This window comes from Balearica regulorum, chromosome 8, assembly GCF_011004875.1.
Source record: "Balearica regulorum gibbericeps isolate bBalReg1 chromosome 8, bBalReg1.pri, whole genome shotgun sequence".
NCBI classification, from domain to species: domain Eukaryota; kingdom Metazoa; phylum Chordata; class Aves; order Gruiformes; family Gruidae; genus Balearica; species Balearica regulorum.
In genome coordinates this window covers 13,137,088-13,162,129 of record NC_046191.1, presented here as the reverse complement: position 1 = coordinate 13,162,129, position 25,042 = coordinate 13,137,088, and the positions used below count along the sequence as shown (strand labels likewise).

Genomic DNA, 25,042 nt, shown 5'->3' with positions numbered 1-25,042 from the left:
TAACACGTGCCAACACTCGTGTCACAGTACCTGGATTGCCTCATCCTTTGTCAATCAGAATAAAGCATTAGTATAGTGCAAAGATTATTTTGGGGTTTGTTCTGACAATAAAGTTCTGGTTGTAATACAATGGTAATAAGTGATAATCTATCAGGGATAGTAGATCCCAAATCATTTTATGACAGTCAATCTGACTGCCCCCATTTTACTTTTTGAACATGACCAGAAGTAACTTGATCCAAAAACGTTACTTGCTCTTTATAAGCATGAATCTTTGCAAATATGATGAACCTGAAGCAGTGAAGAGGACTTTGGTCCATGCAGGACAGAAATTGAGGCTAGTTTGTAAGAGTTCCAGCTTATTCCTCTGCTCATTCTCTTCCAAATAAAAGATCAACACCAATCATCATAACTTGCCTTACAGTAACGTTATCAGCTCCATCAGTTGTCACTGATACTGGTGATGACAAGGTGCATCCAACACCAAGGACTATCTGGAACAGAAACGAATAGGACAGCTCCAGAGTGGACTCACCTGAATGGGAATCCCACAGGATAATCCCTCTGCCTCCAAACTACTCGCCTGTGGGACTCCCTGAAGGCCTGCCATTGAGAGAATTAATGAAGAAACACCATCAACTATGTGTTTGAGAAAATTAAATTTCTCTGGCTTCTAACTGGGGAGCCTGTTTAGCCTCAAAAATACTGAAAAGTGCCTGTACCCAGCCTTTGGGAGGCACTGGCATGGTGGCAAATAAACTTTTTAGGGACTCACTCCATTTGAGAAAGAAGTTATGCTTGTGAAGACATCGGAAAGAAACTTAAAAATGTATGTGAGCTCTGACCTGAGACACAATTTTGCCATAGGTTCTTCTGGTTTGAAATCTATTCCCAGTTGCTTTTCCAAAGCCTGTCACTTGAAGACTGGATCAATATAATGCATTCATCTTGGGGCTACATCTTGGATCCATTCAGGAACCAAACCTTGTGCAGAATGCAGCAGTAGCTGGCTTAAGAACAACCTCTTATCTCCTTTCCTAAATGGTAGTATATCTTTGGAGAAGAGGTAATCTGATGATCTAGTGAAAGAACTTTTGGGCAGCAAAGGGCAAGCCAAATCAGAGAGGACAGAGGCTGAAGAAAGAAATCAGCAGTTTTAGACAACATGCACTGGATCTAAAAAGGAAAAGCTAACAGGAAATAGGATAGACATTACAAATCTTTTACATGCTAGAAATCAAATGGCATGAGAAACTGTATTGTAAGCTAGAAAATGTTAATAAATCAATAAAATTAATTACACAAAAAATACCTGGGAACAAAATTGTCAGTCATTGATCAATTCCCTAATACACTGTATGTCATCAAATAGAGGGTTATTGTTTTTACCTAAAGGGCAAACTTTACCCTTCACCTTGGTGTTTAATTTCTACTGTAGAATATTTGCCAGTGCTGATCTAAGCTTTCAGTGTACTGCCCTGGAACTACTTTGGGGTGACTCCTGTGCATGCAGTCAGGCATTTCATAGGAGTCCGAAGGCATCTGAAGAAAAGCTTAGAAAAATACTTTTTCAACTTGATGCACTCCAGAAATTATATTTTCTCTTTACAAACATGAATCCTAGGCACCGGGACTCAAAAAGGCAGAAGGGAGGGAGGGTGGTAGCATCACTGAACTAGAACCAGGGAAATCAACCCAAACCAACTTGCACTTTGGCTGGTGTAATATTAATACAAGGCCCTTGAGCATTCTTAGCAGCCTGTAACTGAAGCAAGCAGGTTCTGCCCCCCTGGAGAAGTATTGATCCAAGACCTGTGGCACTTCCATCAATTTCAAATCCAAAACTCTGGGTCCTAACTACAAGAGATTCTTAAAGACAAATTCAAGAAGCTGTACTTCGAAAAATGATGCTATTACTTGTGGAAAAGAGGACTTGACTGGTATGAACAAGGTAAAGGCAGTAATGTGCACCCCTGGGGTTGGGGATAAAAATGGAGGGTGAATTGTTGTTATTGAGTGGACAATCCCAAAATCACTCTAGTAATTTCTCTGCACGCATTTTGGGAATTTCACTTAACGCTGTATTTATTCATCTAATGGGCATGCCAACTGCTTTTCTTGAGTGACAGGAAACAACAGATTACTGTAGTCTCTGACTAGCTGAATATGAAAAATATATCAAATGGGGAGGAGGAAAAATAAAGATGGAGGAAGGAAATACTGCAAATAACACAGAACTTCATTTTCTCCCCACCCCTCCCCAGACTGAATTGGTTTTCATTTTAGCGTGCAGCCTCATGGACACAATTTACCATGAACTTTTCAATGTTAGTGGTAATATCACTCATTGGTTTAGAGATAGTTCAAAAATTATTTATGATGAGTAGATAAAATTTACAGCTACACCCACAGAAAATGTAGCTCCTTGTTACAGATACTGTAATTCTATCAAGTAGAGATCTAAGATGCACACCCTGCCAGCATAGTAATTCCAGTAAGGGGCATGACGTTTTTGATACGACAGTCATATAGGACCTCTTACAGACCAAATAACACATATTTGGTCTCACGGATTAATGTATTCAGCCAGACAAGAGAGACTATCCCAAGAAAAGCAATTATTGCTAGTGCAATCTGCATCTGCTCTAAGAGGGTCTCTGAGCTCATTTCTCTCTATGCAGCACTTAAACCAGTCCACCTGTTCCAGCCCGATCCGTGAGGAGATAGCACAGATTAACAGCTCAAAAATGCATTTAAGGTTCACATTTTAATCTAACAAAAAACCTAAGAGAAAAGGCTCATGTGGTAGAAACTTTCCACCAACTCAGAGAACGATAAAAAAAGACAAAACTATGTATTCAATCCACAGAGCCTTGCAGCAAAACCTGAAGCTGCCAAATGCAGGCTATGACAGATGGCCATGGGAGCAAACTTGGAAAGCAATGGCTTTCAAGGAAGATGGCTGTGGCTTTAAAACTAGCCAGTAATTGGCATGATTGTCAGTGTTAGGAGCCTGTCTCTTGAGCAAGTTCTAGCTGCTGTGCTTATGTGCACGCCCGTGCACGTATGTGTGTGTGTGCGTGGCTGGCACGCTGCTTCCCTGCAGGGAAGTATTAATAGCCTCAGGTCAGCTCAGTGCTGTGCATCTCTGGCAGAATAGCTATGCTGGGCAAGAGCTCAAAGAGCTAAAATCGCTGATTGTCATAGCCAGCAGAAACCCCTTGTGTAGAAACAATTATATGAGTAAAATTCCATTTTCACTGGCTCTTTTTGCTCAGTGGTGTATTTTATACACCAGTACAAAGTGTACCTTAGCCGTCATCACTGCATCCAAAACTAGCAACACTTTGCTGCAAAGGAAATCTCTATGAGAAACAGACTCCAGGTATAAACTCAGGAGGGTGACGCTGAACTTCCTATGATAGAGCCATCTTAATTTTTAAACAGCAGTAATGGGAGGATATTCAGTGAGTAAATGATAGGGCACTGCTCTCCCAGCTGATGAAATGGAACACTAAGATGACACCTTGTTTCCTATTAATGCAATCCAGCCCATCCTTCATTTAGCAACTATTACTGACAAAAGCTGAAATCACATCACAGTAACAGAATTCAGTTCTCATCCAGAGTAAGAGCAGTAAGTTCCTCCTTCCTCTCCTTGACCACAAGCCTCATCCTCATCTGCTCATTACACTAGCGAGCCCAACCTTTCCTATCTTCACCAGTGGTTTGGTCTCATTCAAGAAGCTATTACACCAAACCTCTCTGTTCTTTTCTTCACCAGTCCATTCACTTTGTCTGGTCCTGTTTGCTATTTGACTAAACCAAAACTTTACTGATAGGAGTTTGTCTATCAAGCTGGCTAACTGCAAAACTTAGGTTTGTCTCTGTTTTCCAAATAGCCCCAAGCCAATTTTCATGGCGTTGTGTCTCTCACTTGAAGAGGCTTTGCTCACACTTCTTACGTAGAAAACACAACCGGCACTTTCTCGCAGGGAGTCTAACATTATCTAATATAAGCCTCCCCTTTGCTAACAGTAAAGAAAATCCTCAAGAAGGTGGGAGATATCTCTGGAAATTACATATAACCAAGGTGGATGGCAAATCTATGACACCAGGCATCTTTTCCGGTATAACCTGTAAGCTCCGCTCAACAGATCAATCCAGCCAATGACTGTGCATCGTAGACATTTATTTCTACCAGCACAGATTCTTTAGGGATTGACTTTTGCTGGCAGAGCTCACTGGCTGATAGTAATCTCTTCTCAAGTCCCTTAGTCTTTTTTTTTTTTTTTTTTTTTTTTTTTAAATAGCAGAGCTGCCACACAGGCAGCACTGTTTGACTCATCACATTCAGGCTCTGTGTGGATTTAATTCCTTTGTATAGAATACTCGATATATTTATCCTGGCACTTGACTTTTTCCTCATGAGACACTATCAGAGTTGTGGCAGCATTAAAAACCTAAGCTAATTCCATACATACAGAAGGAAAAAGGCTGAGCTTGCAGGATTTATTCTACTGAGGACACACATCATCTGTGCTCCCTTCTCTCCTGTAGGTTCATAACAGCCTGAGTGGTTTTCAAGTGGACCTTGCAGCTTATTCTGATGGTTCTCTCTTCTCCCAGGAAAAAAGGGGGTTGGAAAGTGGAAGAAGGCAGTGGGGACTCTGGTGATAATTCGTTTAGTGAGGTCTATTTCTGTAATATAAGATGTGCTCCTGGAGTTGCTCATTTGGTGCTTAAAGTCTTCTGCAGGAATTTTATTTTCCAGTGTGTGCCTAAGGCTCCCAGAGCCAGGAATAGGAGCTCTGCTACAGTTAGCAAACACAAAGGGGCGGGGGGATGGGATCCAACAACCCACCATACAAATCTCTCTCGGAAGTGTAATAAGCAATATGATCATCTTTAAAAATGTTATGTAGCCAATTCTTCCATAATATTTCCAAGAAAAGTTGTTCCTGAAAATTTATACGGCAGAAGTAGAAAAATATCCTGAAGAATAAATGGCATGTTTCGTTTTACTTCCATTATTATTACTATTATTATTACGTGATTACTAAGGCTGAAATGATGTAACTGAGCAACTGATATAAAATTGTGTCTTAGAAGGGATATAAATGATAAATGACTGTGAAACAGATGACCTTTTCTTAACAAAATATCCTATGAATTCTTAAGCTGTAACAATGAATAAGATCCCAAAGGAAAAGACAGCATAGAAGCCATGAATGTGTCAGAAATTAAATACTAAAGCAACTTTTGGTCACAGTGAGTTCCAGTTGATGTAGCTTTTTAGTCTCTCTAGGACCCAGTTCTTCCCAGCAAGAGTATGAAACAAACATCTCTGAAGTTGGCTGAATACATCATGGAAGTTCACAGTCTGGTACCTTCTGTTTTGACATGAAGCCTAGCACTACTGTCCAAGTTTCTCTTCATAGTAAGTGTCACTTTGCTTCCATCACTAACAGAGGCAAAACTTAAACCTTCCCAGGTTGATCACTAGTTTTACTTATTTTTAGTATTTTATATGAAAATTTCAGTCCTTTTTTAATTTTTTCTTACTCCCATATCTGGAAAGAAACTAATATTAAAACATCCATCACATTTTTTGCTTTCTTTGTGCATTTTTGAATTTAATTCAAGTTTAATACGAACTGGTCTCTCACGATTGGTACGGGTCCTTCCTATAATTACTCCTAACACGTTTGACAACTATGCTTTTGCTGTTGTTGAAATGGTATGTGCCTTATCTTACAGTCAGATAGCACATTACGTAGCCTGTATTTCTGCAAGTTATGTTAATTTTCCTCTGTACTTCAGGTGCTATTGTTTTTGTAATGCAATTAATTGTTTAAAAAAAAAAGACTACACAAATACGTATAAGTTCTGTAGCCTCCTTCTATTTTTATTCATATCTAGGATATTTCATTTGAGGAAACCTCTACTCATTTCAGTTGAGTTCTACCACAGAACTTCTGGCAGAAAGAAAAAGAAACTAGGCTTAGGCTGCACGTTCACACAAATGTGTGGCTGTGTGTGCCACAACTGGTAAGCAATTAATGCTTGTGTAGTTTGTTCAGGTTGTAGGACAAAATTGTATGTGATAATATGATCAAAATTTATTTCTTCAATATCAACATAGTATTGATGACTTTTTCAGTTACAATAGGATTATTTTTTTAAATCTTAACTGCTACAATGCATGTTCCTTTTATCTAGTGCTCATCACTATACTGTGAGATTCTTCAATGTTCACGACACAAAGGCTCTTCTCTCCCTCAGAATTCTCACAGTTGCAGTTTAATGTAGGGATTTTAGGTCATCTCAGAACTTACCCTTTTCCAAGAACAGTTTTAATCTTTGTATAGTAGTTGAATATATTTCTTATAATTATGTTTCAAGTGTTATTGCAGCTATATTTCAGATTTTACGTATGTAAGAAGATGCTATATTATTTTAATACTGATGGTAGAGTAAAAAATCTATTCAATATTCACCTTTCAGGAAGCACAATCAAATATCCAAGAACACTATTAGACTTGCCTAGCATAAAGTTTCAATCTGCTAATGGGTTTTAAATTGATGTCATAATGCTGCAATTTAAATACATGATGTTCATTAATTTTGTCAGAACTCTTAGTAGAGTAGCAGCAGTACGAAAGGAGGAAGGTTATATTTTCTATACCTGCTTCTTTTTATCTGCTTGCCCATTTTTGATACACAAGAACAATCATTACATCAGCTTGGGGCAGGGGTGAAGTTTACTCAAATGACAATAGGTTTCAATTAGGTAACTACTGTGGACTTGTATCAAAGCGATATTTTCTATGAAATAATACCAGGAATAGGATAAAAGTAACTAACATTTCTTAAAGAAGGATTTCATGGGACCTGTTACCAAAAATCCATAGGTACAAAGTAGAAGAAATAAGGGACAGAAAGGTCATCTTGCCCATACACCTTGTCACTGAAAGGTCAAAATTCACGTACTTGAGCCAGACAGCAATACTGCAAAACAGGCAGCCATAGTCTCTCGCAAATCTCAGGGAGTCCCCTCAGATGTGGACATTGCAAAGGGAAAAGAGATCACGCTGTGGAGGAATACAAAGGGATCCCATTCTCTTGAGGGGAGGGAGTGTGGGCACTGGATACGAATTTTCTAGGTGAAGAGTCATCTACTTCAGAAATGTCTCAAAAGTCAAACTAAAATGTGTCTAGACATAATGGACCAGTATAGTATAACGCTTCGTATCTATTTATATTTCAAATATAGTATGTTTACTGTACATAAAGTCAGTTTTTCCAAAGATGTTGCTATAGCTACAAATCAAGGAAACCATAGCAACAAGCCTGTATTATGTACAGCCTTAATTAGGGATTAAGTTATGTGTCTCTTTGCATTTTATATTAAATATTCGCATATAATCTAGTTATAGCAATCTTAATTTTTTTCAGACTTTTTAATAATAAAAATTCCATCATATTATACTAAGTCAAATACACATCACCCCTGAAATATGCCTTTACTACATTATTCTGATCACACCTAATAATGTAGACATCACTGGGTTTTACCCGAGATAAACATAGATGTTCGTATCACCATATTTCCTGATGATCTTTAATACAAATCATTGATCACTTCAGCCTTAACTACCAAGTAATTGATTTTCCATCATCCTACAAGGTTTTCAAGTCTCATCCCACTCAGCTTTGCCCCAAAAGAAATCAGCTCCTCCTAACTCCAGCTTTTTTCCCAATGGATTAAAGTCTCAGGTTTTCTTCCCCCCCCCCCCCTTTTTTCCTCAGAAAGTAACTATGCAAGGGAGGGACAGGAAAGGCTAGATTTTCTAGCTTCCCTGTCACATCAGATGACTGACTGGATTGGTGGCAAATTACTCTAATTACTCTGTTTTGTTGACCTTGTACGTGTACTATTTAAGTACACCAAGAAGCTGGTATTAGAGAGCCCTGGCACACTGCATGCAGCCAGGCCTCAGAATGGAGCCTGAGAGGAACAGGTAAAGGAGAACAGAGAACAAACATGAAAAAAAGAGGGAGAAGGATGTTGGAAGTGGCTGAGGAACAGAAGGGAGTGCTATCGGACAGCAGGAGACACGTAGGACCCAGTGGGGTGATAGGCTTCAAAGGACACCTTACAAGACTATGAACACATTCATCAGGTGTGCATATATTCTCTCAACAAAAGAGAAAAGAGAAAGCCAAAATCATGTCTTTAAAAGCCTTCTATCTTCCCTTCCATCACATAATGTTCCGACAGTTCATTATGGTACAGTTTCCTCACCTCTTGGTCCTTGCCCATTAATGAGATGGCATGTGTCCCATTTTGCAAAAAAACTTGGCCACATTTGTTTAAGGCATTAGCTGCACTCACAGACTGGACCGTGTGCTTATTTTACACACCATAGCAGCACAAAAAACTAGAAAAGAATATCTTGATTCTATGAAATGAGCAGAAATTCAATGTATTTGGCACTTATAAAAGTGAGAGATCTGTGGTTTTAATCTCTATGAACAATTGAGAATTGCTGGCCATTTTAATACAAATAGCATACAAATGTATATTTTATAAAGCAATCTTTGTTATACAAACTGTAGTATGAGAAAGCTATAAGTGTGAGTTAGGAACATGAGCCATGTAAAAGCTTTTACATGGGCAGCACAATAAAACTTCCCTCGCACAGGGAATAATTAAGTCAGAAGATAGTGCATTCACAATTAGCAAGGCATGTTCCGTTTCTTCATTATAATTTTAATTAGCAAATATTAATGTAATCTGCAAATACAAGGGGGAAAACAATTAAAATTACTAAGTTTAAGGAATCCTTCATGACCTAAGCTAAATTGAGACAAATTTCTTACTAATCGATACTGGTCACCTACTTTCAGGACATTCATTTCCATTTACTGTGAGAACTTCCAAGCGTGTTATCAAATTTAAGAATGAATTAAGGCTCCCACAAGCTACACCTAACCTCTGATGAAGGCAATGGTGAATAAAAATGGATTAGCATGCTCCTCTCCTCTCCAGTTATCAGTTCAGACCGATAGTGATCAAGTGACCGTGGCAGGTCTACCTCATTCAGATTCCACACCTGTCGCTGTGGAAATAACCCAGGGACATGCAGCACACACTGTCCCTCATTTTTAGTGCGTTCCTGGCCCTCCTGTATTTGAGATATGCTGGATGGAGCCTTAGCCCTTTTGAACTCAACAGCAGCTCCCATTCATTTCACTGGGACTAGGATTCACAACCTCAAACAGATTTCCTTCTGGGTGCTTGTCCTTTTTCTGCTCTGTAGATAATATTCTTTGGCCTCCGACATACTCAGTGCTGCATCTTACATGGACAACGATTAAAAGATACAGAAGTTTAAAAGAAAATGCCTCCTAAAAATCTATAACCCTCTCTCAGTCTGATTTTCATTTTAACATTCTAAAGGTAAAATCATAACTAACTTGTCCAATACACTTATAGGACTGAATATCATGAAGTGGTAAAATATTTTCATTCTCTGTAAAAGCTGTTATGTGAATGAATTTCATTCATGAGTAATAATAATTGCAATTTTATAAAGAAAAATAAGTAGCATTAAGTGGAAGTCTGATAGTATTTCTCATGACTGACAGTGTTGTAACTGATCAGAAACAACTTTTAGAAAGAGTTGATTTTTTGCAGTTAGCTTATTTTGCAAGTTTGCGTCTGCTGTAAAGGGGGAAGGGGAGGGTGCGGGAGGGAAGGGAACAGAAGAGTCTGGAGAAAAAGCACCTCTACTACCAAAACCCAACAATGTCACTAGATATTTTGCCAAGACAGTTTAAAACAGGAGTCCCTGTAAAATATAATTTTATCACACAAGTATTTTTATCACACAGCAAGTATTTTGCAAAGCAGATACAGGCCAAAGCATTTTACAATACAGACTGGAAATACATACCCGGCTTTCAAGTAGCTACCACGTGTTAATGTAATAGCTTCAGAAAAATCTAGTCAACATCTAGCTCTATAACTTCTCAACACTCACATATGTTCAGTTCACAAATGATTCCCTTTTCCTCTTCCATGCACTACTACTACAACTACTACTTCCTTGGGTATCCCAGGCAAAATTAAACATTTTTAGAAGTTTATTACAAACTCACACAGGAAATTTTCTTTTGAGTTAAAGGGACTGAAGGCTTGAAATTAATATGAAAAATTCTCTTGCTTGTATAAATACCAGTTTTCACTGCAACCAAGCATGATTTTGAGGCCATCTCACTGCTCTCTCCACTGGAGACATGACAGAAATTAAAGAAATTCAATAGTCATTTAAATGGTAGCACAGATTTAAAAGACACTTTGCTCAGAAACATTGCTTGCTTTAGTTTTTACACTGGACAGGTTGGTAGAAAACCAGTTATGTGGGATCAGAGAAAGAGAAGTCTACTGGTCCATTTTGCTGTGCTCTTGATACCAGGTCTTACCTCTTGTGTTTTCACATTTATATATCCATAATGAGTTCTCAGAGGCTGCCTTTGGCCATTAGAAAATGGTATCCATTTGACACTGGTTTGTCCAAAGCAGTTTAGGATCAAAGGGAAAGTTACTTCATTTGTGAGACGAACGATGATCAGACAGAGGAATGCTGCAATGAAACTCACAGCAACAATGGACTTTCTCTGTAATGAAAAGAAGAAAGAAAATAAATTATTAAAATTAAGAATTAGTTTTAATAAAGAATACGTCTCTTCTATTGTAGGATGAGGGAAAAACACTTTAGAAAGCTTCGTGTGAAATTACTTTTATGGTAGTCACCTTGCTGCAGGAGCACCAGGAGACAGGTGACTGGATCATTTTGTTCAAATAAATTTCCATTTCAGAGGTTTCGACAGTTTCTTTTAGAACTGATTTAAATTTTATTTGTATTTGGAATGAAGATTTTTATAAAAACATCCACATCAAAGTCTCCATTCAAAATCATGAGTGCTCCAGACACGTGACAAATACACAAAGTGAAAATGCCATTTGCAGCCATACCATATCAAGTTTATCGTAAAGAAGATGATCTCTACAGATTGTATTTATTGTGCGTTAATTTTAAATCATTCCTGTACAACAGAATTCATACTCTAACCTTAAATATTTTAGAATAAATGTAAAGTCAGCACAACGTTCTGCCTCATTCCAGGTTCACAAATTTATGGAGTGAGGCATTATTATCTTGGACAATATGACCTCCATCGTTAATAATGTAACAGACCTGAAGCCTGTATCTAATTAACCTTTGCTTTCCACCTCTAACCTACCCAGTTGGTTGGACTGGTTAATGGAACCACAGAACAGTATCAACTTTTTCCCTGGGTAACTACCCGGTCCGCAGGAGAAAAAACTTGTAAGAAATATGATGTTCCCCTCATTTTTAGCTATTTTTTTAAATATTGCAGTCAATTACTTCTAGACAAATTAGTTAAGGACAAAACATGTTAGTTGGTATATGTAAAGATTTTATGTATGATATTCTATCATAAAGGTTATTTTTAAATTTTCCCTGAGGGAATGGAACAATGATCATTTATAGGTGTTTTTACTGTACTTTAATTACATTCTAGCTTTACCTAATCTGCCACAGTTTAATCACCCTACTGAATGTAATTCTATCTCTCTAAGCAGTAAGATGTACAGAAAACGGGGAGGGGGGGATTATTTGCCTATAGGCCTTCATAAGTATATAGTAACACTTAATGCTGGATGGCAGAATCTAATCACCCCAACTGTGGTCTACAAATACCACCAGCTATCAGGAACCAGCAGAGTACACATTTAAGACAGCTTTCGTACACGATGGCAGGAAGATCGCACACACTGCAATGGCGATGGAGGGGTGAAAGGTGAGCTCTGATTGCAACCATATAAGATAACTCTCCTCTTTGCCTGGAGGTTCATTAGACAGAATGAAGAAACTAAAATTCAAAATGCTGAGCAGAAGAAACAATGATATTTACACAGCAAACTTACTGGGAAAGAAGTAGACAAAGTTTTACTGAACATGAGCATGCAAGGGCTCTGTGCCCATGCATAAGGCCTGCAGGCACTGCTGCCATGCTTCGGTTCAGTTTCTGGACAGGGAAAACAGTGAGAATCATAAAGACCACACAGAAAATTTGAAGGGATATTACTGTATTCTCACACAGAGTTAACAAAATCATACATTACGGGGCTCAATTGCACAGCTACATCTATTTTGATTTATTAGGAGGCTGCAATTTATAAGCCAAAAGCAACGAAATACTGAGATGGAAAATTTGGATGAATGAGGTCACTGTGAGGAGAAAGGGAAGAAGATGATGATGAAGAGAAGTATTGTGGCAATGCAATTCAGTGAGGAATCTGAGTCAGCTAATGGCTGTGCAATGTAAAATTAAACTCAGCAAATCTTCAGAGGGCAGCGCAGCAGCCGCAACCCAATCACAGCTTTCAGAATTCATGGAAGCTGCTGCACTTTTCATCAGCTGCATTATAACAAATTTACATTAAATTGCAATAAACTGGCTGGGGAGCACTTCTGTGTCACTTCTCTTTGTACCAGATGGAGTCAGAAATGTTTTGCTATATATCAGGGCCTTGTAAGTGTTAAGAGCAGCCAAGATGTGCAGTGCAAGTGATAATCATAAAGCAATGAGACGGAGCGTGGATTAGTCATATTATTTATTGCAAATCAGAATTAAAATATTGCAAATATTTAAAGAGGAATCTAGAGACTCATTCCACTACATGAGCAATGCTTCAATCAAAACGTCCACAGCAGGAAGCAGCAATATTGCCCTGCATGATGTCACTACCTGATTTCCACATATTCTATCTTCCTGGTTTGTTGAATACCATTTTTACTTCCTTTATTTTATGCAGAGATGTTCTGAACTTGAAAACACTGCAATCACTTTGTGCACTTCTCACAGGAAGCTGTTCTAAAGATCCTCTGCCCCAAGAAGAATTCAGATTGTGTAGCTAGATTTCTTGGCCTTCATTAGGATGTCATCTGATTTTTATATTCCTTCTTTTTAAATACACTGTACTACAGGAAGAAAGAAAAAAGTATAGCCGCCTTTTGTTTTCTTATTTAAGCAAATATCGTTTGAAAAAGAAAATAGCAAAGATTTTTCTGGGTGTATTGGTTAGCCAGAAAGAACCTGCACTAACTAGAACAGTGCAATGAGAGAAAGGAATTTTTACAACAGAAAGGATTTAAGGCATCTGTTTTGGAAAAAAAAATCTAGCCATATACAAACACAATTGTCTACTTATCAACTTGTACAAAGGAAGCTTGTGTTAAGGATTCAGTTCTCCTGTAATTTTTGTTAAAGGCAGAAGATCCAACAATATGCATTTTCTGAGAGAAAGACTATTACAAATTGGAATTTCAGTGTCTCTATACATTTTCACTGTAAAAATATTGAAAAAACAATAACGCATCTATTTATCATAATTTTAGCCTTCTTAAGCATCAAGTAAGGCAGTCTGCTCAGTGGCCAAGAGTATTCTAAAGGGCACCCCTAAAAGTAATTTGTTCCCCTTAAGTTCCTCCTTCCTTTACCTGCTCAAGAAAAAAACTAAAAATACAGGCACTATTTGTCAGTAAAAGCTTCTTGTAAAATCTCCCTTTCTATAGATAAATGGATTTTTCTTATCTTTCCTCTGACAAAATTTAGCATTGGAGGCTCCAGGTGCTCTACATGACATTAGGATATGCAGAGAAGTATGAAACTACATACAGGGATGAAAACCAGACTCCAATTTGTCTCAAAATTTGTCTGCATCAACATTTTAAATAGTTACACATCCTACCATTTGGGAGAGCTAAACCAACATTAATTAGCAAGTCTGCACAGAAACAAATCTTATTCCTTCTTAATGTTTAGGTCTCATGAATGCAAATAGTCTCTTAACAAAAGAAATGTTTCTCTAACGTGGAAACATCCCCTGTATAAATCTCAATCAATCTTTATATTTTTCTAGCTAATTTAATGTAGATATTTTGATGTTGCTGATATTTAAATTAAAAAATGCATATTCAGTTATAAACATTTTTTTAATAAATATTCAGTGAGGAGTAAACAATAAGACATATTTTAAACAGTTCCTTAGCTGGACGACTTGCACGGTGTATTAGCTTTTGTAACATTTTATTTCATTCACTATAGTACATGACTAGTCCTGATGACAGCTGCAAGAAGAAAATTACCATACTTATGAATACATGATCTTAGAGCAGAAGAGTGATGGTGTTTATTATTTGTTAATGACACTAAGTCTAAGTAGCTGGCATTCACAGTTTTGGGAAAGAAGGAAAAAAAAAAGGAAAGAAAAAAAAAGAAAGAGAGAGAGATAAAAGTGGACACGCTTCAGACTAGAGTACATATAGTGCAATATGCGGGACTCTGCTGGGCAGAAAGCACACACTATAAAACTAAGCATTTTCTTCTCAACTCTTTTTACTCAATCCCCACAATAATATAATCCCAGTTTTGGTTTCAGTTATTTCTCAGACATCAGGCTCATTCTGTCTAGCGTGTATATCAAAATCAATAAGCAGCAGGCATGATTCACACTTCTAAGGCTTCAATTTATATTTACTTTGTTAAAATAAGAATTGAAATAAAAACAGGAGTGTCATATTTTCATACTACTATGCTGGTTAGGATTTCACGAAAAACTTCATGGAAATAAAACAATAACAACAGTACTTTTATGAGTGTAGATATATATATTTGGCAACATGGTCCCTAACGCTATTTCTAACCTTCATATCATCTGGTTTTGGCTATTTACCAGTGCCAGGGTGATTCAATAGCTTCAGTTTGGCAAGAACTTGACAGTCTGAACAAGTTTTAGTCTTTTTTCTTTCATAATCTGTTAAGAAGTGTGAGATGACAAGACCATTTTTTATAGTTCAATAATGCCTGATAGAATAATAAGACACAAACATTTTTTTGTGTTCTCTACAGTTGTCTGGCAGGGAGGAAGAAAGGAAACATTTTCAGCACAAGAAGAGAATTTAATAAGTTGTAAATTTTACTGAGGTATGTACTAAATATCTTTATTCTACTTTCTAGCACAAGAGCAACACCCTGCCACTTGGAATGTATTACATGGCAGAGACTATCAAACCACTTTATGAGCAGTAATAAAGCCCCATCCTAGTGAGATTAACAGTAAAACTCCATTTCACAGATGCATAAACTGAGGCTGAAAGCAACTTGCCTAAGATCACAAAGAAATCAACACAAGCTACTCCTAAGCTTTTAACCTAGAAGTATGTTGTTTCTCAGGTTTATTGTTTCTATTATAACTAACTGCCTGAATTTTTTAAGTGCCAAAGTTGAATATGATACTATGGAGACTCTAGTAAAGAACCCTTGGAAGCAGTAAAGTTCCATGCCCCAAACAGTAATTGAAAATAAATCTTTTTTTCAGAAATTGGTTTTTTACAGTATTCATTTTTTCTGTTATTTTCATGGATACATGATAACACTGCGCTTGGAAGGACGAATCAAAGGTAAAGACTTACATGAGGGCTTTGAGTCTGTTAGATGACACAATATGCAGTAATATTGTATTAGTTTCACAATACCTACCTTTATGAGCATACTGAATAACTCAATCACTTTTTTAATATCTCTGCACATTATACTACTTTTATTATAGGACTGGTGCAGAGTTTCAGGTTTTTTACTCAAGTATAATACCAACTGAAAACAATAATGGCTACACTTACTGAATTTGTTTCATTTTGTAGACCACTATATGTAAAAAGAGTTTTATTTAATTTTCTCTTTTATAGTCTTGAGCATCCTCTTCGAATGCTGCTTTCTGTTACAACAGAGCATAAAATGAAATTCTTTCAGCACACTAGTTCAGTATACCTTACTGATTTCACCGTTATTGGAAATAAATATGCCTTCCAGCTATTTCTTTTGTCCTCTCTTTAACAGGGCTGCTGGAGGGATACTCAGGCAGGGGTCCTAGAAGTTTCAAAGAGGGAGCAAGATGATATAGCAAAGATCCTTTTAGAAACAGACATGTGTCAAACAACATTTGCATAAAATCGGTAGCTAAAGATTTACTTTCTTCTCCTCCAGAAGCGAAAGTTAACCTGAAGAAGTTCAAAGGCTCCACAGGAGACAGCTGTCAATGTTTCTCTCTCAGGAGAAGAAAACAAAGCAGGTAAGGGGTTATATCACAAGTAAAATCTCGTTTGTGTTCAAAACCCAGTAAAAGTAAGATTAAAGCAATTTTATTTTTTTTTCTGGAAAAGGGCACCTTTGCTAAACTGGAAGGTAAGCAGCGAGGAAGCTGAGGAGTAAGAGCAGAAATAAAGTTCAGTGATGGAGAAGCAAGGCAAGAAATACAGCGTACATAAAAATAGCTAGAAGAGATATGACGAAAGAAACATATGACTTTTAGCCTTCTGTATGGCCTAGAACGCATTTCTTCTAAGAACATACCCTGAATCAGAACTGTGTGCAGGGCTTATAAAGTTTGAGAAGGCACGAATAAGAAGCCACATTACTTCTTGCATGCCTCCTGTGTAGGAGCCCTGGCCTTTTTTATAGCTGAGGCAGCTGAAGATCTCTGAAGAACACAGCTCATTATATCTCTGTTATTGTTGTCATTTGTCGAAAACTTGTTACATAATTCAGTTTTCACCATGATTCACAATGTAGTGCCATACCAATGGCGGTGTATCTAAGTTCATAATAGCTCGACACAGTGTTTTTCACAGCAAACCCAAAACATATTCAAACATGTCCTTCACTAAAGCCAAAAACCTGAAGAGAGTGCTCAGGCTCACTGGGGTAAGACCTGAGCAATGAACAAAAGCAGGAATCAGCACAGTATCGTCCAAACAACTGATGCAGCAGCAGCGGTCTACGTTAAAAGCGTTCACTGCTTACACATAGGAGGATTATCGCTACTGACATTTAGTCTCAGATAACTGCATAACTTTATTACATACAGCATTCCCATTAGAAATAGCACACATATTTGGGTGATATTATGAAATTATGTAAGGTGAAGAACTTCAAAGTTTCAAGGAGTAACTGTTGAAGTATTTTGAAGGTCCCCCATATGCTATCATGCATAAGAAGTTACTACTCACTACTCAGTGATTCTGAGCCCTTCAAATTGCAAAGCATTGCCAGATTTCAGCAATTAATCTGCATCACTATTCCCTCTTGCCCTAAACTCAAACCCTGACAAGAAGGAGCATTTTTTTGTCTGGAGGTATTCTTATCCCTTAAAGCAATTGCAGGCTTTCCAGCACTTTTACTTCTCCATATCCTATAGTGATTGTATGTGTGTATGTTTCCTGCTTACTCAAAGCTGAATTCGTATTTCCTTCAGCAGTCTACTACTGGCCTAGGGTTCCCTTTGCCAACAGCCTCTACTCCCAACAAGGCACAAACACATCATTAGCACAGCTCCAATTTTCACAAACCACAAAGTCACAGCACCACCAAGGCAACCTGAACTTCTGAGCAAGGCATGCCTTCTGCCAGTCTGCTCCTTCGTTTTATACTGCAACTGTCCAGTAGCTTAAAAGATCTACCCCATTAAAATGCCCATGGCAGAGAAGCAAACTTTAAATAAGGTTGTTGATTTTTCATTCTATAAGATCTGTTAAGAATACTGAATCTAAAACTACTGTTACTGATTCATCGATGTCCTTCACAACTAGGGTGAACATCAGTAGCTGTAGATGCGTATTATATAAATACTAATGTAGGCCCTGCATGATAAAATAGTATTAAAAGGGGAAAAAAAAACCCTCTGCAGTACAGCCCTCAAATGGTGCCTTACCTCCCCCCCCCCCCAAACCCCCCAGATTATTGCCCAGCTCTTCTTATCAATAGCTTGGCAAGCTTTCAGACATACACACAGGCAGACATACGCTTCCCTATAATAGAACTGCTGGTACAAGAATTTGTGATCTTTCAACCTGGCAGTTGGTTGTTACTACTTATTGAAGTACCACCTGATTGTAGCTATTTTTCACCTGCTGAGAAAAAGTTCAAAGAAAAAAACATCCGTATGTGAGTATTAACTCTTACTCTGCCAGATATACCTCACATAGATGACCCCTCTTCTCTCCTCTACAGAGATACACAAAGATTCATGATAGGCAACATCGTAAGAATGAATCCCTAATTGAGCAGTTTTCACAAGCATCCTGCCAGAAACCCTATAGCTGCCAACATTTTAATAAAAAATCCCTTTCATAAAGTTGATTCTTTAAACCAGAAATAGACTCAAAAATGCATAAACCAGAAGAAAAGCAACAACAAAAAGCCCCACAGATGCATCATGAAAGATTCTTAGAAAACAATAAAATACGAGCAGACCTCTGGTCTGCAGATCTCTGTATATGAAAAAAGGTGTAGTTATTAAAAGCCTAATACATTTCTTTGTTCTTTTATATGAAATATCAGGAATTCTCAATTTCTTGTTTCAAAAACTCACAGGAAAGGGAATGTGATGGCTTCTACAGTGGAAGTGGGATAAATTCAGTTTCTGTTCCTAGCAGTAAAATCTTCAGTGCATTTGGTACACAGCAGGAGGAATGGATGTTAATCACATACCTATATGTTTAGCAAACGCTACATTGGGATGTAACCTCCGGAAGTACTAACTTCTAGATAAGGAAAAAAAAAAATAATCAAACAAATAAAATTAAACATATGACAGCAGCCCAGGGGCAGAAGAAATGAAAGTAAATAAAATGTTGTAACAATCTCATATTCTCAGTATTCTCAAGCTGCACATCTGTGAAGAAAATGCCTTTTGCTGGAAACCTTCACTTGCCTGCGGCTCACTTCTACCTGTGGAGGAAAGTTGATGCTAGAGAGCAAAAACTGCATAACCAGAATTTCACACAAGTGAAATGTAATTGCCTACCACCATCTGGACAAGCCCAAACTTCCTCCATTGAATTTTCCTCTATAAAGATCCCTGACAGCCATGCTGGACTTGAAGCTAACAAAAATTGGCCCCCTGCCTCAGTTTCCTTGTAAAGGCCAGATAACACTGGAAGACGAAAGAGATCTTGCCCAGTCTGCCACTTGGCAGGACTCTTGCTCTGGTCCTTCACACCAGCTTCATCCTACACTGCTCTTTGGGAAGTCAGCACTTTTGGAAAGTTGCTCTGGATGCTTTCTCTGCCACAGTGTATGCAGTGCACCTGCTATTCAGAAGTATGAAAAGGAAAACAGAAGCAGGTGGTCGTTATTCATTTTAGTCTTGTGTTAGGCACCCTCAGACAGCCAGTGCACCCCAACACAATGCAGATTAATGTCTTGTTCCAGTGGCAGGGATACAAACACTGTTTAGTCTGAGGACGCATATGGGCTCTTTCAAGGTCTGTCTGAATGGTTGGCTCTGCTCTGAAATATAAGAAGATACAAATACCGAATATAAGGGTTAGAGACTTCCTTCACAGCCACAAGACAAAGGTCCAAATTCAGAAAGCAGAAAGACAAGTTATGTCAAACTGGTCTTCCCCCAAAAAATGGAGGGCCACTGTGAATTAGAAAGAAACTTTTTTTTTTTTTTTCATTTGACCAAGAGACTCTCCAGCACAGCTGTAGCCAGGTTGTCCCAGGCTGGCAGGAGGCAGGAGCAACCTTCATGGACAGCCTTTTACATAAACCAAGTAAACCTGGGTTCTAAATTGTTTTGGCAAGGCCCTTTCCCTTCATCAGACACAGAAATCTCCCTGTTGTCTTTGGATAAACTTGCTCCAGCCTACCTCATCCATACATAGATGCCACTTATGTCATCAGAAAAGTAAAATGTATTATTCAATGCCTCCAAGCATTGTCTGCTTCTGGCACACAGAGTAACATTTCAATAGGCATAATCATTTATAGCCGATAAAAAGCAAGACCTAATTACAGAGAAGTCTAGGCTGAGACCAGCTATTTTGTAACGGGAATTTTAAATTTTCTGCCATGTAGCTGGGACCATACTACTTTCAGTGAGGAAAATGCACTTTCCATGCTTAATTCTTGTTCTTTATGCTGTTTTCTCTATTGGAAGCTCAGAAAAATGGGCTTTGGGGGAAAAAAAATTTAAAAAGGATTGATAAAGAAGCTAGACACCAGCATGGCAGAAGAGATCTTCAAAGCCAAGATTAAGATGTCAATACTAAACTATTTCTGTGGCATACAACCCTCCAAGGCAGCAAACTTTTGAGCAAATGGAAGCATGTGGTGTTTGCTGGGATGGTCACGTTAGGGTTCACTCTATACGATGAGCTCATTTTCCAGTGCAAGAGCAAAATGCCATCTGAATTCATTGAATTCATTTCTAGGGTGGGATTTCTAGGGTGTTATTTTGGGACAAAGTTATGCAGAACTCAGCGAGGCACTTTTTCTAGTATACGTTAACAATCATGTTACTATCACAGCACTACAGCATAGACCTTTCCATCTAGGATGCAGATCAACTGTGTTAAACACTGTACACTCATAACAGCGGACCCAACAATTTTATGGCCCAAAGTGGAAAACAAGGCAGGACAACATTTTAAATCTCATTTGTAGGAGGGGCTGCACTGAGCAATGCAGTGGCTGTACTGACATGGAGGGACAAACAGCCTGAACATATTTGGCAGAGACTTTCAAGTACTGGCATGATCTGACCCTGCTTTACTCGCTTCTGCTGATACAATCACAGGAAAATGTTGCAAACCAGCAGGAACTTAAACAAAATTTCTTGCCTGTTGAGTACGATTGTATTCCTTCTACATGTAGGATTCTGTTCATTATTCATCCTTGGAAAACATGAGCAAGAGGTTATCAGAAGTTACCACATGGGAGACTCTCCAGATAGCAAAGAATACCCAGCATTGTATTTACAGAAGTAGTTGATGATATAACCCTCAGTTGACTAGGATGCTCTTTAAATCAGGGCACTGAAACTCAAAAGCACTGATCAAGGCAGTGGCCTCAATTTAATTACAAGTTTTATTGATCGTGTCTTCTCGTTATTTTAAAAAAAAAAAAAAAAAAGGAGAAGGAAAAAAAAAAAGTGTTCACGAAGCACCGAGCTTGTGGCAAGGCCTAGAGGGAAACTGCAGAACAGACTCTTTGGCTGTTCCAACAAATCCACAGTGGACGTTTTTTGCCTTTTGTGCTGACCTCTCATTTCTAGGAATTAGGAAATTAGTTTTATGTGAACTAGTTTTCATCAGAAGGAAGCAAAATACAATTTCACTTTTACAATAAAATCCATGATCTGAGACCTATTTTGTGAATACACACAGTTGAATGGCATACCTGCAGTGGAATAGCACCCAAAAGCCACAATCAGGTGCCAAACTCTATTGTGCTAAAAGCTATAAATTCTTTGGATTCATTATTTCTGCAGAGCATCTCAATAGGAGCTAGAGAAAATCATAAAAATTGATAGTTTTCCGAAAGAAATTCTTCCAAGCAGTAAAGTTTAATCTCTCACTGATCTGTTACCCTGATAGAATAGTACAGGGACAGTAACGTATATATCCTACCCAAACACACATTCTATCATCATATCACACTTCTCTCATGCTGGGTGAGCTAACTGAATTGAACTTGACCTTCAAAGCCCTTGAAATGCAACAAAATATCTCTGTTTTCTGACATTTATGGGTGGCTTTTCTGCATGGCTACTTTTATTGCCTAGAAAATAATGGTGAAAGCTGTGTGTACAAACCTACTATAAACACTGACAAATCGCATGAAAGGAAGACAGATTTATTCAGTGTAGATTACTCCAGAGCTAATCTAATCAAATCCAAGATTTACATTTTTAAAGCAGATAAAAAATTCATAGAGTTAGCATTTCAATACAATAGATATATATTACAGTTTTATTTTAATCTGCAAGTGTAATTGAACTGATTTGGATTTTCTGTGCTTTTATTTTGCTTAAAAAGGCTTTATATATTTCATGTGAAAATGCGTCATTGAACTAGCACATGCACAAAGAAAACCCTATGGAAAATTCATACAGAAGATTATCAGTCTCTGTCTAATAAAGCTTAGATAAAAATACATTTGGACATGAATCTATATTAAAACCTAAAAGTGCTAGATGCAAAAAGGCAAATGTATCCTATTCGTGGCTTGCTTAAACTTAAAAGAAACCACTCCTAGCCACTCTACCAGAGCTGATCCAGAACATTTTGATGGAAGAAATGTGACACAAATGTGGACCTAGCACAATTTTCCATCCTTTAGTCCATAAAATACAGAGGCACTGTCAGGTATCAGAAATTATTCCAAACCCTTATTCCCTTCATGCACGTTTTACTTAATTGCATGCAAGAAACAAAAAAAAGTAGTAGAAAATCCCAAAACATTCAAATTGAGCTTGATTTTTGTATGGTTGTAAATGAAAATTACAGTGGCAACACTGCCTTGTACAGTCTATGAACTGTTCTCTAGAAGACAAGATGGGCTCACGATACAAAGGATGCACCCTCTACTATGGGATGGACACAGATGGCTCCTGTTGTGCTGCCTGCCCTTGGGCAAGTCACTGCTACTGTTCCTCATTTTCACTGTTTGTAAAAGTACCCTAACATCCACCATGCCATACAGTTTTCAAGCAACAGCAAAGCTTGACCCAATTAGAAACAAGTATTTTCACCGAGTATTTTAGTAAAAGACATAATCTACTACCTGTGTACTCGGTTCTATGCCACCCTCTCTAGCTACTTGCAGTGAACCAAACCAACTGTTGAATCCTATTCCTTCTTCATTTAAAGACATATCTAATTGATTTAAAGAAGAACAAGAGAAAGCCAGAAGCACAATTAAATTTGAAAAGAAACAGTAAGAAAAATATCATTATAAAATTTTATTTTTATTCCTTCCCAGTACCTTTGTGTATCAGTTAGTCAGTTACTCAAACTCAGGATCCCTCAACTCCCACTTGAGTCAAGTCTGGCGTCACCAAACCCAGCCCCTGAACGCTCGTGTTGAGGTCTGTGGGACCAAATACTGCATCCTTGTAGCTTACAGCCATAAGGAACCTTCCTTAATTACCAACTGTGCAAGCCTTGACCTGGAGACAAAAAACAAGTTCTCATCTTCAGTTTTGCTATCAATGCAGGAAGCAGGTTCTGTCCACAAGCTTTCTGTAGGATATACATCTCCCACACACTAACAGCCCAGAGGCCATTTATTTTCAATTCTCTTTACCACCACTCTGGTCTAAAACAGTAGAATAAGGCCATTCAGACCCTAATGAACTCATTGCAATGTCCCAGAGATTACAAAAGAGTGTTTTTTGTTTCTGTCAGGGAAGCTGCCAGAGACACCAGTGAGATGAAATAATGTGTCCCAAGACCCATTGCAAGTACTAGGCAAAGCTGAGTTTTCCTAAAATTCATTTAGAACCAGAATCATACTCAGTTATTTCTAAAAGAGAAGCATTGTTTTTAATGTTGGAGTGTCTAGGATCTATGATATTCAAAGACTATGTATAATGAATGCAGTAATGTTATTCTTACATTTATTGTTTTGTCTGTGTCCAATATTTTCCATTATTTTTCTCAAAGGTCTTAATTTTTAGGTAATAGTTATCAGGTTTTACCTCTAGCTCTACCCCAGTGCAGTTAGCAATAAAAGAATGAATCTGGACAGGTCAGAGTACCCCACTGTCCTGTGGCCACAGGTGACCGACCACCTTTCATGGTGCCCACGTTCTCAGAATATTTGGGTTTGTACAGTCATTACAAGCTATGAGAGTTTATGATCTGTTCCAATGACTACAAGTCATAAAAATTATCCCAGTGCTCTGAAAAAAGCAGCACAAGATTTTCTCAGTGAACCGCTAAGTCTTTTAGCCATAAATCTCAACAAATAATGTTTAATTTAACACTGCTATACAGATTAATGAGACAAGTTGTCCACTAGTCAGAGGAGGAACACAAAGATCCATCCTAACTTATTTCATTTCCAGGTTTATTCATTGTAAGTGTTATAAAATGTGACATTCACACATTACTGAATAAGTTAAAAGAACAAAATGCACATCACTAATCAGCTGATCATTTTTCATTTGATTTTAGATGCCAAAATTAATGATGCCCTTCCTTTTTCATTAGATCTCTTTTTTTATACTTTGTTTCATTAAATCAGAAATGGAGAATGCGAGCAATCAGAGTATTTCTCTGCAATTTCCTTCCTTCTGCACGTGTAACTAAGCCCACAGTGCTAGAAAATAGATTTAATCGGTTTAAACCCTAAGTCTGTTGGGACTCCAACAACTTTTTTGGCTAGAAGATCCAACTTCAGATGTTAATGTTCCAAGACATTAAATCCTAATATTTTCAATTTCTCATTCTTAGTTATTCAGCATTCAGCACAAATGTCGCCAGTTAAGTTTCAGCTGGTCTTACTCCATTTCCTCTTGCCTGAAAGTTTATTACCTCATTGAGTGCCACAACATCTATTTTTATACCATCTGATCATTCTTGGATACTCTAATCGTCAAAAAAATCATGCAGCATTCCCCATTTTGCTGTGCTGGATAGTGCCTCTGCTTCAGCAACTCATTGCTACCCAATGATACTGTTTTCAAATTCTCCTTTTTTATTGACCTTAAGAAATTGACATCTTTAATTCTTTCATCATGTAGTTTTTCCACAGTTATGCCTCAGCTTCCTGTCTAAGTCTTAAACCTTCCTGCCAGTTTCTCCTTTCATAATTGTTAAGAATCTTGTACTTAACTATTCTTCATTTATATATATTCCTCTGACTAATTCGATCCTAAATTCCCTCTCAGAACATCATCTTTCATCTCGTATTAATTCTTGGTTTTATCATATTAAATATCCTTTCTCTTTCTGGAAAGGGAGTCACTTTCCCTCTGCAGACCCATACACGTGTCCTTTTTTCCTGTAGTTGTTTGGCTTTTGGTTTTGTTACGATGTGGTTGCTGTAATGCTCGTGGGCTGCTGTATTTCAGCCCTGTTAATATTTTCAAGCG

The 25,042-nt window shown here is 37.8% G+C and overlaps 1 protein-coding gene across 6 annotated transcripts in view; it reads right to left on the bottom strand.

Annotated features, from left to right (window-relative positions):
* Positions 1–25,042, bottom strand: part of ST6GALNAC3 (ST6 N-acetylgalactosaminide alpha-2,6-sialyltransferase 3) — a 225,979-nt gene that overhangs the window by 113,802 nt on the left and 87,135 nt on the right. For all 6 annotated transcript variants that reach the window (XR_012836519.1, XM_075759745.1, XM_075759746.1 and 3 more), the window contains exon 2: positions 10,492–10,686. Coding sequence is in view for 5 of the 6 variants with exons in the window: in XM_075759745.1 (XP_075615860.1) it covers positions 10,492–10,686 (195 nt within the window). In the remaining variant the exon portion in view is untranslated. The remainder of the gene's footprint in view (positions 1–10,491; positions 10,687–25,042) is intronic.